The 17,400-nt window shown below is 49.7% G+C and overlaps 1 protein-coding gene across 1 annotated transcript in view; it reads right to left on the minus strand.

Moving 5' to 3' along the window:
• Nucleotides 1-7,022: 7,022 nt before the first annotated feature.
• The window catches only part of LOC142576054 (uncharacterized), a 104,324-nt gene continuing 93,946 nt past the window's right edge, over nucleotides 7,023-17,400 (minus strand). Inside the window, exons 4-8 of the mRNA XM_075685973.1 lie at nucleotides 14,011-14,057; nucleotides 13,228-13,350; nucleotides 12,468-12,629; nucleotides 11,058-11,273; nucleotides 7,023-10,209 (exon numbers count right to left, since the gene is read on the minus strand). Coding sequence (XP_075542088.1) covers nucleotides 8,470-10,209; nucleotides 11,058-11,273; nucleotides 12,468-12,629; nucleotides 13,228-13,350; nucleotides 14,011-14,057 — 2,288 coding nt within the window. The 3' untranslated portion in view covers nucleotides 7,023-8,469. The remainder of the gene's footprint in view (nucleotides 10,210-11,057; nucleotides 11,274-12,467; nucleotides 12,630-13,227; nucleotides 13,351-14,010; nucleotides 14,058-17,400) is intronic.

Here is a 17,400-nt window from a genome sequence, read left to right on the forward strand (position 1 = left end):
GCCGGGTCACTTTTCGGCGCAGTGTCCGGAAACAACACCAAAAGTTGTGTTTTTTTCAATAGGCAGCACTGACGAGAACATGAAGCTTCTCGAGCCTTACATGCGAGACCTCCTCGTGAACGGGAAAGAGTGCCGAGTGCTTCGCGATTCCGCAGCTACGATGGATGTAGTTCACCCGTCTTACGTAGAACCCCATATGTTCACGGGCGAGTGCGCGTGGATCAAGCAAGCCGTGGAAGCTCATAGCGTGTGTCTGCCAGTAGCAAAGGTGCTTATTGAAGGACCTTTCGGAGCGCTTGAGACGGAGGCGGCAGTGTCATCTATGCTGCCACCCCAGTACCCGTACCTATTTTCAAACAAGTCCGATCACCTCCTGCGCGACAAGGGGCTTTTGTTTGGTGAAGCTAGTGTTCAGGCCTTAACCAGATCGAAGGTTCGGGAGCTCGCTGCAAAGGCGGTAGTTGCGGGGCCGATGTTATCAAACAACGAAAAAGGGTCAGAGGTGCAGCAAGCTGACGAACTGAATAAACTTGAGTCTGTAACGTTAAAGGCGCCAGATACTGGAGAGGAAACGCCCGACACGGGAAAGTTAGAAGAGCTATCTACTGATTTGCTCATCGCGCCTACGTCAGACGGACTTAATAGGTTGCTAAAAGTCAGCCGGTCGGCTTTGATAGCCGAGCAAAAAAAGGATGGCAGCCTGGAAAACGTGCGTTGCAATATCAAAGAAGGTATCGCCAGGAAAACTGCGCGTTTTGTGGAAAGAGGTGGAGTCCTGTACCGGAAGTATCTAGACCGCCGAGGAGTGGAGTTCGATCAGCTGATCGTTCCACAATGCTATCGTCAGGATCTGTTGCGCTTGACGCATGGGGGTTCGTGGTCCGGACACCTAGGAGTTAAGAAAACTAAGGACCGTCTCTTGCAAGAGTACTATTGGCCAGGGTGTTTTCGGGACGCAGACCACTTCGTGAGGTCATGTGACACCTGTCAGCGGGTGGGCAAACCAGGGGACAAATCGAGGGCGCCGTTGAAATTGGTACCTATCATTACGGAGCCTTTTAGACGGCTCGTTATTGATACAGTGGGACCTCTGCCGGTAACAGCCACGGGGTACAGACACATTTTGACTGTGATCTGCCCAGCGACAAAGTTCCCTGAAGCAGTGCCGCTTAAAGAACTCAGCTCAGTTGAGATAGTCAATGCACTACTGTCCATATTTGCGCGAGTTGGTTTTCTTGCGGAAATCCAATCAGATCAGGGCACAGTGTTTACTAGCGCTTTGACGACAACTTTTCTCGAAAGGTGTGGGGTAAAGCTGCTACACAGCTCAGTGTACCACCCACAGTCGAATTCCGTTGAGAAGCTCCACTCCGTCATGAAGCGCGTGTTGAGAGCATTGTGTTTTGAACATCGAACTGACTGGGAGCTGTGTCTGCCTGGGGTGATGTTTGCTTTAAGGACCGCGCCGCATGCGGCTACGGGGTTTTCGCCAGCTGAACTGGTGTACGGTCGCTCGCTTCGATCTCCGCTTCGCATGCTTCGAGAATCATGGGAAGGCAGGGGCGACGACCCAGTCGTGGTGGAGTACGTGCTTAAGCTCCTCGAACGCTTAAGAAGGGCACAGGAGTTGTCAGGTGCCCTTCTTAAGTGCATAATAAACCTTGGCCCAGCAGAGGGCCAAGGTTTATTATGATCGGACCGCCAGGGCCCGTCGTTTTGAGGTGGGCGATGAGGTCATGATATTGCGCACATCGCTAAACAACAAACTAGACGTGCAGTGGGAGGGCCCAGCACGAATTGTTCAGAAACTGTCGGACGTTAACTACGTGGTAAGTCTGCCAGGAAAGCGGAAAGCACAGCAAGTTTACCACTGTAATCTGCTCAAACCTTATAGACAAAGGGAAGCAGTGGTGTGCATGATGGTAAACGTTCCTGAAGAGCTTCCGGTCGAGCTTCCGGGACTAGGCTCAGTGACAAACAGGGAAGACACCGGTCAAGTCATTAGTGACCTTATCAGTAAAGCACCGCTGTCGCCTGAGCAGAAAACCGAACTACACCAGCTCTTACAAGAGTTTCAAGGTCTGTTCTCTGAGAGGCCTGGTAGGACTTCTGTACTTACTCATGATATAGAACTTACCTCCCCAGAGCCAGTACGATCCAAGGCGTATCGGGTGTCACCCCGCCAGAGCGATATTATGGAGGCTGAGGTAAAGAAAATGCTACAGCTCGGTGTTATTGAGGCAGGTGAGAGTGATTATACCTCCCCTTTGATTTTAGTTGAGGTACCGGGCAAGGAACCTCGTCCTTGCGTCGACTACCGCAGGCTTAATTCCATCACTAAGGATCAAATTTATCCGATCCCTAACATCGAGGAGCGCCTTGAGAAAGTTAGTAGCGCTCAGTTTATTTCCACCCTAGATCTTGTCAGGGGTTATTGGCAGGTTCCACTCACAGAAGAGGCTAGTAGGTATGCGGCGTTCATTTCACCAATGGGAACATTCCGTCCTAAAGTGTTGAGTTTTGGTTTGAAGAACGCGCCATACTGTTTTTCAAGCCTCATGGATAAAGTGTTGCGGGGACAGCAAGAATTCGCTTTACCGTATCTAGACGACGTAGCGATATTCTCCCCATCCTGGTCTGAGCATATGGCACACTTGCGGGCAGTGCTAACCCGCCTGCGCGAAGCGGGCTTGACAGTCAAGGCTCCTAAGTGCCAGTTAGCACAGGCCGAGGTTGTCTACCTCGGTCACGTGGTTGGTCAGGGTCGTCGCCGCCCCTCTGAAATAAAAGTGGCCGCTGTGCGAGACTTTCTGCAACCGCGCACCAAGACCGATATTCGGTCGTTCTTGGGTGTCGCCGGCTACTATCAGAGGTACATCCCTAGGTACTCTGATATCGCGGCTCCCCTGACGGATGCTCTAAGAAAGACAGAGCCCCAAACAGTCGTCTGGGACGAGACAAAGGAAAGAGCGTTTAGCGCCCTAAAGAGTGCCCTAACAAGCCAGCCTGTGCTACGATCGCCCGACTATACAAAAGGGTTCATTGTTCAGTGCGATGCTAGTGAGCGAGGCATGGGCGTTGTACTATGCCAACGGGAAAAGGGAGAAGTAGAACACCCCGTCCTGTATGCTAGTCGTAAGCTGACCAGTCGTGAGCAGGCGTATAGCGCCACCGAGAAAGAGTGTGCATGTCTCGTGTGGGCCGTTCAGAAATTGTCATGCTATCTAGCCGGCTCGAGGTTTATCATTGAGACGGATCACTGCCCTCTCCAATGGCTGCAGACCATCTCTCCCAAAAATGGCCGCCTCCTGCGCTGGAGCCTCGCTTTACAACAATATTCCTTTGAGGTGCGTTACAAAAAGGGGAGTCTCAACGGTAACGCCGATGGCTTAAGTCGAAGCCCCTAAACGTAGGAATCAGCCTAAAAATTGTTTGTTACTGATGTTTTTCTTCCTGAGGCAGGATTTTTTTTTAACATATTGCTTTTGTTTAGTGTTTCAAAGTGATGATATGCTTTCTAGTGCAATTTTTCAATTTGTGGACGCGTTCTGAGTGATGCTAGACTACTGTAAGGAACTAGGCAGTGGTATAAAAAGGGGAAAGAGCCTGGCAGGGCTTAGTGAGGGTTGTGCCGTGCTTGCTGACTGAGCGGTTGAGTTTCAGCGTAGTTCTAACGCTTGCCGGGAACGAGAACAAAAATGTGAACTCTCCCGAAGTCACTTTGCAGTGTCCCGTGCGAACCTGAACGAGAGAACGAGGCCTTCTCTGTGCGCTGCGCTCAAGAAACGTCGAGGGACGCCCGACTTCGGTTATGAGCATCATCGAGCGACATCCCTCCGGACAGCGGATGCAGTCCCCTGTCCATCGGGATCTCCTTCCCCCGGCGGGGCGGTCTGTTGCGTTTCGCCTGCGACACGCGGTTTTGCCGGCGCGACTGCGGCGGGGCGGCAGACATTTTGGCCCGTTCGGCGTCGCCGCAACGCTCCCCGCCAGGCGTTTCCAGGCGTTTCCAGGCATGTTCCGATGCCACGTGTCTTCATGTGCGTGTGTGAGTGTATGTGCCATTGTGCCCAAACCAGGCGATGCGACAGCAGGGGTCACCCTCTCCTTCCAGTCATTGTGCCCGAACCAGGCGATGCGAAAGCAGGGGTCACCCTCTCCTTCCAGTCATTGTGCCCGAACCAGGCGATGCGAAAGCAGGGGGTCACCCTCTCCTTCCAGTCATTGTGCCCGAACCAGGCGATGCGACAGCAGGGGTCACCCTCTCCTTCCAGTCTTTGTGCCCGACCGGCGGCAGTGTGCGTCACCTTAGCCCATTGTACAATCACGTGCTCGTCTATTGAGGGGTTCCTTCTTGCCCTCAACTGCGAGAGTATAAAAACAGCTGCCCCCGGACGCCAAGAGGAGGGCTCCGATTTCTTCTGTTGAGTAAAGTGCTCTCCCGTCTCTCTACTTCGGTCAACCTGACCGCCAACTCTTTGCGATGTTAAAATAAACAAGTTGTTTTGTTGTTACCAGTCGACTCATGCTTTGCCGGGACCTTCGGATGCTTCCAGTTGTACCCCAGGCCGCCAGGCCAACGCTACCCTTGGGGCTTGCGACCCAGGTACAACCACGGGCGTCAGCGCCGAGTTCCCAACAACCGATGCCATCGGTGGGATCCAAACACGGGCTAGAGAACGCGCGCTTGATCACGTAACACTGGACGCGCAAGAAGACTGCGCGCATTGAGCCACCACGCTTCTCGGCTCACCCTCGCGCGCTGCCCTCGCAACATTCATGGGTCGTTTACCGGATCTTCATCATTGTTGCCTTCGTAGCTGTTCGCGTCGTTTCCATCTTAGGAGGAGGAGGAGGAGGATGAAATAAAGAGAAACGGCAGGAATGTTAACCAGAAATGCGTCCGGTCTGCTACCCTGCTCTACGGGACGAGAAAGAGGGAACGGAAAGATTAGATAGGGAGAGGAGGGGGATTAAACACGCGGTGAGCTCGCGCACGCACGCGGAGGGCCTGCGCAAGTCAAAGGCGTTGACATTGGCCAGTCGCCCTCAAGAAAGACAAAAAAGCCTTCACATCTTTGTGGGCCGACGAGTGGTCTTTCTTCTTCAAGTAGTTCCGGCACGGTAACGGCCGATCATCCAGTCGTCGCAATGCGATAGATAACGTTTGACTTTCCGACTGAAATCGATGACGGTGGCGCAATAAATGTTCGATGTCCCCCTTCGCCGCCGTCGACGTTGCACGCAGCACTGTCGGTCATTCCAATCAATGTAGATGGCTTGAAGATGCCGTCGGTTGTCAGTTGCGATTACATTATCACTTCGTCATTAAATGTGATGTGTTAGTCAGCTGTCGCGTTACAACAAGCAGCGTACGAGTTGAGAGGTTCCTGAAGCAGTGTAGAAGGACTACTACTGAAATCGGCAAGCTCGTCAAGTAAGTAGGGGACGCTGCCATTAAGGCTAGCGCATAGCGCACCTCTGTGACGTCTGCGGAGAGCAGTGGCGGTACCACTACGTGGCGTTCGTTGTAAAGCAGCAAATCAGCCGCTGGAGATACCAGAACCCTTCGTTGTGCAGACAAATTTGTTGTAGTGGTGTTCGTGTAAAGGTGTTCACCATACATGTGAGTCATAGGAATCCTGCTGGGACATAATATTTCTTTATACAAGTCATTTCGCTGTAGAGGATATTGTTGTAGGTGTTCGACAGTAATTCCTGTAGCAATACAAAACAATCTGAAGGCACCACTTGGCGATATAAAAAGTTGTGTTCTCCGCAAAGCAACCAGCGGAGTGAGCGGGGAAAGAGAAGGTGCTAGATTGGCGTGATGCAGAAAGACAAGTTCGAACATCTCTTTTTGTCATTACATGTCCCTGTGAGTGACTGCGCTTTTTTAAATCGAACGTGTGTCCAAATGGCGATCGTTGTTTCTGTTAATCGCTTGTAAATGTTAGAAAAAAAAAAGACCTATCGAACTGTCTAACAATCAATCGCTCGACTTTTCTCTGGTGTTCGTGTCAGGCAACAAAACCCCCGATTTCTCCCTGGTTCTCTTCTTTAAAGATAACTGCTGAATTTTACCCCCCTTCCCCGAAATAAAAGAATTATAAAACCCAAAAACGAAGGACCCTGCTATATGGAGCTGGCTGTAATAAATGAATGGATGGATCATCTGTAGGGATGTCTCATTAGCCCAAGGAGTGAAAAAGGTGGCAGGAAGTCTAAGGGGGAAATGGGGCATAAGGATTCATAATCATAATCATGATCATCACCAGCCTATTTTAAGTCTTCTGATGTCAACTAGAATATCGGCTATCCCCGTTCGCTCTCGTATCCACATCGTCCCCTTTCCGTGTCTTCACGTTGCACCCAACATTTTTCGTTCCATCGTTCTTTGCGCGGTCCTTAAGAAATTCTCGAGCTTCTTTGTTAACCTGCAAGTTTCTGCCCCATATGTCAGCACTGGTACAATGCAGTGATTTCACACCTTTCTTTTCAACAGCAGTGGTAAGCTCCTAGTCAGGATTTGGCAATGCCTGCTGTGTGCACTCCAACCCGCTTTTATTCTGTAAAATTCCTTCTCATGATCAGGGTCCCCTGTGAATATTGGGTGGAAGGAGTATGACGGAAAAAATAATAATGAAAAAGGTTGAGTCCCCAAGAAGGTGGGGTGGAGAAAAGGGGGAGAAGGAACAGGCCACTCAGTGTTAAATAATTCAATGTGGACTCGTAGACAGAAGTTGCGTATTATAACACCGTGCACTTATGAAGGACCATGTAGGAAAAGTCGTGCGGATGTCCACAGATAATTGATTTGTAGGGTCTCAGGTTATCCCATTACAATGATGACTGAAGCGACTCTCAAAGACCTGCGAGTTTATTTTTCACCGTTGAATCGTGATGGTACGTACCGAATCGTAGCGTGCTCCCTTTTCTTGATGCCGATTCCTTCAAATTCTCTTGTGTCTGCACTTCATGCTTCTTCACGCAAGTGGCAAGAAGACGGAGACTCAACTGCGTAGTTGTAGCTGCGTTTTTATTGTAAAACCGTGTTTCATCGCTGTAACGCTGTGACTGAAGCATTCACACGTCTAGTTGTACAAACCGTTATTTCTTTTTATTTATGTACACTAACAAGTGGCGCGATTATAAAGCAAGACCATCGACTGTGCGATCTCCTGCCAAGAAACCAAAACAGATCTTGGCTGTGCTATACACGCACCTATGTAAGTATAAGCTCTACGAAACAACAACAAAAAACAGCAATAGAAATTCACATGTTATAACTATAATCAGGTTAATTAGCGTGATAGTCTGCGATATTTCTACCTGGTAACGAAGTAACTGTCGTCAATGGCACTTCAGACTGTTCATTATCGGCTTCACGAGTAACCTAATGCTGGTGAAAGCCAATAGCTTAGCCAGTGGAAATACAAATGCTTGGCACAACCCTTTTCTTTTGTCCTTGAGCACATGGGTATGGAACAATGAGGGAGTGGTGTGTTGTCTACGTTCCGCACTCAGCAACGCATTAGTGAGAAATGGCGATAGCAATTGTTTCCATCCAATGAAGTAACATTTTTTTTCTGTTATTAGTATTGTTTAACTGCTCATTTTCTGACTACGAATCATTTGGTCTTTTAGTGCAAATCTTGAGCACGCTTTCAAACTCTGGTTAAACGAGGTATGGTTACAAACGGTCTATTAAACAATCTATTCAACATTGAACTGTCACAAGAGGGAAAGAACTAATGCACCAGTTCAATCTTTCGCTGGAGACAATGGGAGGCTCTGCGCTGACATAGCCGAACTGCAACTTCCGCCTTTCGAAACACGTTCACGCTCCTCTACATTTCGGTAAATTTGAGGCAGTTCATTAGGCGTCAATTACATTCATTCTCCTTTAGCGAAATGTTTGACTGCTTTGCCCGTAAGAATGACTGAAATCCACGTCATTGCGGAAGCGTCGCGGATACCACTCTAGTGAAATGGCGATGCCTGTAAAGCATCACTTTAAGCTTAGTTCCATAACCTACTCTATACCTAAAAACAGAAAAAAAAAGAAAACAAGAAACGAAACTATCAAGTCCTGGGTTCGGAGTCGTCTTCACTAGATTGCATGCATACTTGCCTACAAACCATAACTTGTTAAGAGATGTTCACACAACCCGTCGTTTTCTCGGTGACCAGTTACAGCAAGACTGCTATATATAGTTTCTAACAAGCTAACCTTTACGAACAAAGCTCGCACCAACTTCGTTCCATTCTATTCCAACGTTTTCCAGGCGAGCTTGCGTGAGGAGGCCCTAAGGATTTTAGATGCAACAAGTGGGGTAATTTCAAGGTGAACTTGCGTGAGGGCCCTTCTCAACGCCAAGCCCACGTAAAACCGGACTCAAAAACGCTTCGACTCCGTTATCAGGTGAACACCCGGGGTGTCGAGGACGTCGTGGAGAAATCAAGGCTTCATCGGCTGTCCCAGTTCCTGACTTCGATCACACTCGGGCCGGGCTTGGAGCCGCTCGAGTCCGCCGTGGCAGACCTGTGGTGGTAGGATCGGCTATAAGAGCTCGCAGACTGCTGCCGCTTGACCTCGACCGGACTCTGGAGGGGCGTGAACGAAGGAGGGTTCACCACGGGCGATGGGCTGCGGTAGCGGCGGTTGAGCGACGCGTAGGGTGACGGAGGAGGCAGAAGGTGGCTCGTAGACGTCGGCCTTGGCGACTCGGGAGGTGACGGTGACGTGGAGCGGCCGTTGGTGATCTTTATGAGCCTTGGCGGCGGGCTCGCTGGCGGAGTCGCCGGGAAGTATCTCTGCCGGTCGATGAAGCTGGGCTTCTTGACCGATGACGTCGGGGCTGTGGCGTACGACCGGGTCGTGGTCGTGAGGTCCTCGACTGAGTAGTAGCGCTCACGCGGGTCCGACCTGAACCGCCGAGGCGGCTGCACGTAGCGGTCCTTCTCGATGGTGAAATAGCCGTCCTTGTGGCGGCTATTGTGGTAGCTGGTGTCCGTCTTGTCGCCGAAGAAGAAGGTCTTAGAAGGCCTCGACGCCGTCGAGATGTTGGATTCGGGGCTGCGGTTCCGGTCGCCGCTTCGCCGGTGGTGTTCGGTCTCCTCGCTGCGGTGGCGGTGGTGAGACGAGGAAGAGTGGTGGTGGTGGTGTCGGTGGTGGTGGTGATGATGGCGGGGCAGGCTCTGAGTCTCCCGCACACTGTGCACAATGTAGCGCGAACTGGGAGGAGTGTACGGCTCGTCGTCCAGGTCGGCCTGTACACCGCGGCTGGTCTTGGACGTCTGGTCCACGCGCGTTGCGCGGCGAGTGCTTTGGCCTCGCGGAAGACTGTAGGTGTAGGTAGGCGGTTGAGCAACTGGCTTCTCGGGCGTCCTCGTCGATTGGGACCTCTGGATGGGTCGCGATTCGGGCGACGTCGCCCTTTCCGGAGGCGGCTCTTTCTTAACCTCTCTGTCGTATTCCCTCGTGACTCGCCGGCTTTCGTTGAGCCTTCTGTCTTCCTTGGTGAAAACGCTGTTTCCGACGATGGTCGATTTCTCCAAGGGCCTGTAACTGCTCTCGAGATCCCTGTACGAACGGTCCACCTTGGTGTACCGCGTCGGTGACTCATCCAGGTGTCGCGTGACGTCGTGGTATATGGACGGACTGGACTTCCAGTTCGAGCGCGGGCTGGCGCGAGACTGCCTCGAGTCGTCCACCTTCTCTTCCCGGCGGTAGGATGTCGTCTTCTGCTGTGACTTGGTGCTTCTGAGTGTCGAATCAAGTGGAGTCGGTGACGGTGTGGGAGACTTGAAGTACGGTGTCGTGTAGATGAGGTTCGGCGACTCCCTGGGTGGCTTGGCGGGTGGCGTTGGCGTCCTCTTGGTGTCGGTCATCTTCACGTTGATTACGTTACCACCGTGCTTGCTCTTCACGACGTCGTCGTCCGAAGTTTCCGAGCCGAAGTGGTTGTCCAGCCAGCGGTTCGTCTCGCTGTTTCGTATTTCCTCTTCTTCCTCCAGGCTCAAAGCCCGCCGCGTGACCGGGTCATGTCGTTCGGGAGACGTCGCCTGGAGGTACAGGAGGTCTTTCTGCTTGCGCATTCGGTCAGGAACCTTGATTTCGGCTCCATCGTGCAGGTATTCGAAGTTTCGTTTTGTCTCTCTCTCGACGGCTGGAAGGTCTTTTCCTTCTGCTTCGTCTTCTGGGACCTGTCAAAAGTAAAATTCATGGGTCAGAGAAACAAACGATAGCCGTAAGACGCACACGTCGACAAATACAAAGAGGAATTGCAATTGCAGACGCACATTGATAGCATCGAATGTGCTTGAGCGCCACATATTACTGCGGAACAGTGACTCGTGTATTCTATGCAGACGGCAACAATGCTGAGGGCATTAAAGGACTCCGTCTAGTGGGTGATGAGATTAGGCGAGGACGAAAATGTCGTGTTTCTGTTCTGTTTGTTTTTGAAAAGACTGTCCTGCTGTTCTTGAAGAACCTATCCCTGTATTATGTCCCCGTTGTACCGCAACAATATGCGTGTTCTTCGGGGCTGTGTTGCGTGGCGTATGAACTGGGAAAACGCAAAAGGAAGACATACTCGCTCCTCTGTTCTGTGGCTATTCATGCATGTTAGTTTGTTGTTTTCAGGCTCTTAGTAATCAAACGCACAAGACAATTGCGGGGCATACGCGGACTTGCAAATATATTTCGCACTAATAAATAGGCTCTTTTGGCAAGTTCCCCCTTCGTGCTATGCATTTCCTACATTTTACAGCACAAAAACACGTGCATTCGTTTCTAAAAGTTCCGCCTCCATTCGAACGCCCCCAATATTTAACTAAACTATCACATCACGTGGAATGAACGAACATGACCGACCGCATATGTCATAAGGGTGAAACAAGGCGCAAGTCAGGCACCTGTCAGGCATCGTAAAACACAAGTAATAAAAGCGCTCACTTCTGACGCCCTGCTATTGTGGCCCTATAGCCTTGTCCTTTTTACGTCTCCACCAGCCCTAAGTAACCGAACCATGCGCAATTGCAATGCGTACTTCGTCGTCGTCCTTCTCCTCGTGATGATGCGTCCTTGTGGTCTGCTTAGTGATCTCTCCGTTGCGCTCCTCGGAGATCTCCTTCACTTCGTCCTTGTCTGTGACCTTCTTCGACCGGCTGCTGTAGTGAGTCAGCTTGCCCGGGAACCGATCCGGCCGGATTCCTACCAATGGGGACTCGTCCGGCACCATCACGGCCAATCGGTGGATCTCCTCCTGAGGAAGGACCAAAGGGACGATCACGTGACGACACAACATTGAAAGTTCATCTGCAGCGACTCTACCCTGTTAATTGACTGTGCTCGGGCAACTTTCGCACCCGCACAGTTGAAAATGGTGCAAGAAGTTCAAAGGAGCTTTCACCTTTGTGCCTTGGCTTGGCCGTCGCACCAATGTGCGTCGGCACTAAGCAGCTAGAAGACCCCGAATTCAGACACTGCTCCGGACTCTCGAAAGTGAATTTAATGCCAGAGTTCTTACGTAGGACGTAATCTAATAAGGCTGGACGATTTCTCAGTGCTAATTGCCTCGGCGCGCCATCGTCAGCATAAAGTTCACTAGAAGACGCACGACATTCCATAGATCTCCAGTTACACCTGCCCTTCTCAAGTCCACAAATATATCGTCACTCCATTCAGTTCGCCGTTGCCCTCGGCTGCTCATTACCTAGCCCTGGAGGCGCACTTCTGTTATACCGATAGACCTCCATTTGTTTGCCTAAAGTACTCCGCTTCTTTCTCTTACTATATTATCCAGCATATAATCTGTGGCCGCGTTCGAATTCCAAAGAACTCTGTTGCTAATCACATTACAGCTGTCACTTTCCATTCCATCGCTCGTCGTGTGGTCCCGAGCTTTGCGAGAAGTTTATTTTTTAGTCCCGTTTCGGCCTGACCTTGCTGGAGAGAGTGGCAGTACACTTTTCCACCCTGAGGATATCGGCCACCATCCGTACATAACTCGGGCGTCTTTTCAAAGTCATCCCTGAGGAGTCTGGTCGGCGCACTCTACTTGAAGCAGCAAGTGCTGCTGCTGTCCCCATAGTGACAGAAGAGTGAGATAGAGAGAAAGGACGCATAGAAAGGCAGGGAGGTTAGCCAGAGGTAGTTCCGGTTGGCTACCCTGCGGGGGAAGGGGGTTATAGAGGTTGAAAAAGGGAAAGAGAACGAGAGGTGACAGAGAAAGAAAGAGATACTGACACAAACAAAGTAACTGCCTACGCTATATAGCGGCAGCAGGCAGTGCAACATAGGAGTGAATGTATTACACACTAAAAGAACCTAACAAGGTTTCACGAACGCGCAGCTGTAATCACCAGCATAGTTAAGTTCACTAAGTTTCGTAGACAAAAAAGATTTAAGGTACGTATTATGTACAAAAAGAAGCAAGCAGCGTCCCATATATACACACCGGTCCGCGCAGTTCCTTGAAGTTTTCGTCGTGCATCTTCATGTTCTCCTCCTTGGTCTCCTTGGTGACCTGATGCGACTCGGTCTTCTCGCACACCACGCGCTCGGAACCCGGCACCGGCACGTAGCCGTCAGGAACGTCCTCGTCGCCCGTCTTCTTGTGCTGCACGACAACGCCGACGACGACGACACATTGAACCGAAGGTGAACCATTTCGTCGACACAGACGGGAAAACAAAGTGATAACGCCAATGTCTGTTGGCATCCCTTTTGAAATGGGGCTGCGACAAATAGTTCCTTACGGCGAATTCGAGAGAACGTAACGGCACGCAGCTGGACGCTGTTTCGTCCAATCATCATCGCAGCAGGGCGTGCCGGTTCGATTAGCCGCATTCGAACTTATACAGCTTGATTGAGCTAATCAGGTTTGCTACATTTATTGCAGTCTAGCAATTTTGCCTATGTCTACTTTATATTCGCGAAGTAGCAGACGACACGAGCGCCCGTGCTGTGCTTCGCTTGTGCTACTGTCTATTCGGCGCAGCCTGTGCCCGTGAGCTTGTGCAAACAGGCCCGATCGAAGTGCTTGCTACGTTGACGCTGTCCATGCACAGCGGCAGTGCCCTACTGGTCGCTTCAATAGTGGAAACCGGGACGGAAACGGCGAATCCCCGTAATCCCCGATATTCAGCTCGACTGTCACGGTAAAGGTATTTGAAAAAAAGAAAGAAAGAAGCCAGGTGGGAGGTGGTAAATGTCACCTGCGTGTCTTCCGACTCTTCGACCTTGTTGTCCTCTGTGGTTCTGGTCGTTATCTGAGGGCCCGTGTCGGCGATCACCTTGCCGTTTTCCAGGACGAGCTGACGCTGTACCCTCGTCTCGGTCTGCACAGTCGAGCGACAAATGACTGGGAAATGTACTGTATCTTCACCGCTTGAATATGCATTGCGAGTGACGTTTAACCTTTTATCTCGAAACATGATATCGCCACGTTGTAGTGACGGCGCAGAATCAGAAACACCGCCACAAGTATGAGTTTAATAACGCTTTCAGATAACGTTAGGTTCCTTCGCCTCCACAGCTGAGTTGATGATTGCGTCTCAGCGAGCTCGACACGTTTGATATGCTAACTCACAAAAAGTAACGCTGACGTGATGTATCTCTGCATCAGTTAGAGCGTCTGTAGCAGACGTTGCAGTTGGTGCGTTTTACCTCCGTCTTTCAGATTGAAGAAATTTCTACTCAATCGGTGGATGCCCCGTAAAACGATTTTCTCCATTCCCACGGATTTAGGGAGCTGCAGCTCCCGATGTAAACATTGCTCTCCTAATTACCTCCCCTCCATTTAGAGCGAATCATTTAGATGTTTCTCTCTTGTTTGTCTTGAAGTGCACTATCGTTAAATGCTCTCACGACATACCCAGGCAATTAGCTTATAGCGCACAGGCGGGGGGGAGGGGATAATCATTTAAATGATTGCCCCCCCCCCCACGCCTCTCTTGAATCATGACGAAGTCGCGCATGCTTTCGTCTGCCTCGCTTACCTGTCGGGTCTTGTGGTTGACGACCTTCTTGGACGTGGTCCATTCCTCTGAAAAGTAAGACATGGAGATAGCGTCGAGTCAAAACAGAGCGCGCGCCGGCGGCCCGGGAGGAGCAAATGAAAAAACTGCGCTGCACGTCAAAGAGTCCGGGCATGCGGCGACAGCGGGGCCGTCAGCATCCTGCCACAACGCGCTCCGAAAGCCACGCTTGGCCGAATCGCACCACCGACGCCGCCGCCGGCGGCAGCGTCGCCCATTGTGTTGTTCTCGCAACAAGGGATGACACACGTGCGGAGGACCTTGCCTGCTAGTCGCGAAGCCAACCAACGCGACGCCGCCTCTCTCCTCGACGCCGCCGTTCTGTTTGCCTGCAGTTTGTCTTGCAGTGTACTATCGTTCGATGCTCTCACAACATACCCAGGTAATTAGCTTATAGCGCAAAGTGGCGGTTAGACACAAGCACAAGAACAGACTAACAGACAAGTGCGAGCGTTTTGTTTGTTTGTGCCTGTCCGCCACATTGTGCTGAGTTGCCGGAGACAGAATGCAAGACATAAACTGTAGCCCAACTGTCAGCGCATACTCTGAGAATAGAGTTGCGCTATAATAAGCGAAGCAAGTCACCGACCTGCAGACAACGAATGTCTTTCAATGCTTGCTCGTTAGACGCCTGAATAAATACGCAGCAACGTCGTCAGCCGCCGTCTTACAGGTGTCGTTGCTAATCGGACGAAGTCGGCGAGATTGTCAGCTTCGCGATCGCGGCATCGATTTCAGGAACGATGCATGCTGCTCTACTGTTCAACACAAGATGGTGAATAAATTAGCAGCCCACCTCGGAGCCTACAAGGGAGGTTCGTTTTCCACGAGCTCGCGCTCAAGAAAACATTTCTCTTGCGCTCAAAATAAGAAAAGTGATAAATGCAGCAATGACAGTCTGCTGTCTTGCTGATATATTGCATTTATTTCTTTTAGATTTAAATGACAAGCCACAGGGTAATATAATCAACATTTTCCAAGATATAGTAAAAGTAGCGGAAGAATTCTATGCTGACCTATACAATGCCCAGAGCAGCCACAATACCTCTATTCGAAGTAGTAATGAACAGGTTACGGAGGCTCCTTCTATAACTAGCGATGAAGTTAACAAGGCCTTGCAAGACATGAAACGAGGAAAACCTGCAGGAGAAGAGGAACTAACAGTCGATTTAATCAAAGATGGAGGAGACGTCATGCTTGAAAAGCTTGCGACCCTTTCTACGAACTATCTCACGACTTCAAGGGTCCCAGAGAAGTGTAATAATGCCAACATTATACTGATTCACAAAAAGGGAGACGTTAAAGAATTGGAAAATTATAGGCCCATTAGCTAACTTCCAGTATTGTATAAAGTATTCACCAAGATAATTTCCAATAGAATAAGGGCAACACTTGACTTAATTCAACCAAGAGATCAGGCTGGCTTCAGGAAGGCATACTGTACAATGGATCAGATCAATGTAATCAATCAGGTGATCGAGAAAACCACAGAGTACAGTCTCCATGTGGCTTCCATAGATTGCGAACAGGCATTTGATTCAGTAGCGATACCAGCTGTTATGGAAGCATTACGTAATCAAGGAGTACAGGAGGCTTACGTAAATATCTTGGAAAATGTCTACAGAGATTCCACAGCTATCTTAATTCCCCAAAAGAAAAGTGGAAAGGTACCTATAAGGAAAGGGGTCAGACAAGGAGACACAATCTCTCCAATTATATTCAGTGCACACTTAGAAGAAGTATTTAAGCTATTAAACTGGAAAGGCTTAGGAGTAAGGATTAACGGCGAATATCTTAGCAACCTCCGGTTTGCAGATGACGTTGTCCTGTTCAGCAACACTGGAGACGATGGAATTACAACAAGTTATTGAGGACCTTGACAGAGAGAGTGTAAGAATGGGGTTGAAGATTAATATGCAGAAAACAAAGATAATGATCAATAGCCAGGCTAGGGAAGAAGAGTTCAGGATCGCCAGTCAGCCTCTAGAGTTTGTGAAGGAGTACGTTTATATAGGTCAATTACCCACACGGGACCCTGATCATGAGAAGGAAATTTACAGAAGAAGAAAAATGGGTCGGAGCGCATACGGCAGGCATGGCCAGATCCTGACTGGAAGCTTACCATTATCATTGAATAGAATGATGTACAGTCAATGCATTCCACCGGTGCTAACGTACGGGGCAGAAACTTGTAGATGACAAAAAAGGTCGAGAACAAGTTAAGGACCGCACAAAGGTCGATGGAACGAAGAATGTTACGCGTAACGTTAAGAGACAGGAAGAGAGTCGTGTGAATCGGAGCAAACAGGGATAGTCGATATTCTAATTGACATTAAAAGAAAGAGATGGAGCTGGGCAGGTCATGTAATGCGTAGGTTAGATAAACGGTGGGCGATTAGGGTTGCAGAATGGGTCACAGCGCAGTCGAGGACGGCAGAATACTAGGGGGGGGGGGGGGGTGATTAAATTAGGAAATTCGCCGGTGCTAGTAGGCATATCGGTTGGCGCAGGAAAGGGTTAGTTGGAGATCGCAGGGAGAGGCCTTCGTCCTGCAGTGTACATAAAGTAGGTTGATTATTATTATTATTATTATTATTATTATTATTATTATTATTATTATTATTATTATTATTATTATTATTATTATTATTATTATTATTATTATTATTAGGTTTACGGGAGGTATTTTTAACAATCGCCTGTGGCAGGTATATTACTGTCCTTGCGCTGGATTATTCGAAAAGACGGACTTTACTAGCCCGACAATTCGGAACACATATTCAACTCATTAACAAAAATTGACTAATGACCTTCTTAATTAATTACGGCACACATTATATCTATGAATTGTAGCCGGTGAGCTTGCAAGACCTGTCCACTTGAAGTGAATTTCCAGGAGGAATTTCCGCCTCCGTACTGCGGCACGCAGCTGTGCGAGTCTTCTGCAAGTCCCAATCCTTTAATGAAAGGCGCAAGGTTTATGCACAGTATACAATGCACCAATTTGCCGCATTGTTATCTAGCTATACTGCACATCGTAATTATCAGCCTCCTGCACCCCGCAGTAAACACTGCTCGCTGTTGTCCGCAGGCGTGCGATCATTGCAGGTTTCAGCGCCTTTATGCTATATATCCGATGCAACGATGTCGCACGCGGTTGAACGCTAGTCGCGGAAAGCAGAAGGTTCAGACTTGGTTCCGACTAATTTGACCTTATATTCTTCATTTATGTGTGCCTAACAATAGTTACCGTTGCCGTGTTAACGCCCCAGTGGCACGCGCTCATATAGAAGTTGTTAAAAACAGAATGCGTTAGAGATATTAAATACTTAAGCGATTCCCTCTGAATAG

The sequence above is a fragment of the Dermacentor variabilis genome, chromosome 3 (assembly GCF_050947875.1).
Source record: "Dermacentor variabilis isolate Ectoservices chromosome 3, ASM5094787v1, whole genome shotgun sequence".
Classification (NCBI taxonomy): domain Eukaryota; kingdom Metazoa; phylum Arthropoda; class Arachnida; order Ixodida; family Ixodidae; genus Dermacentor; species Dermacentor variabilis.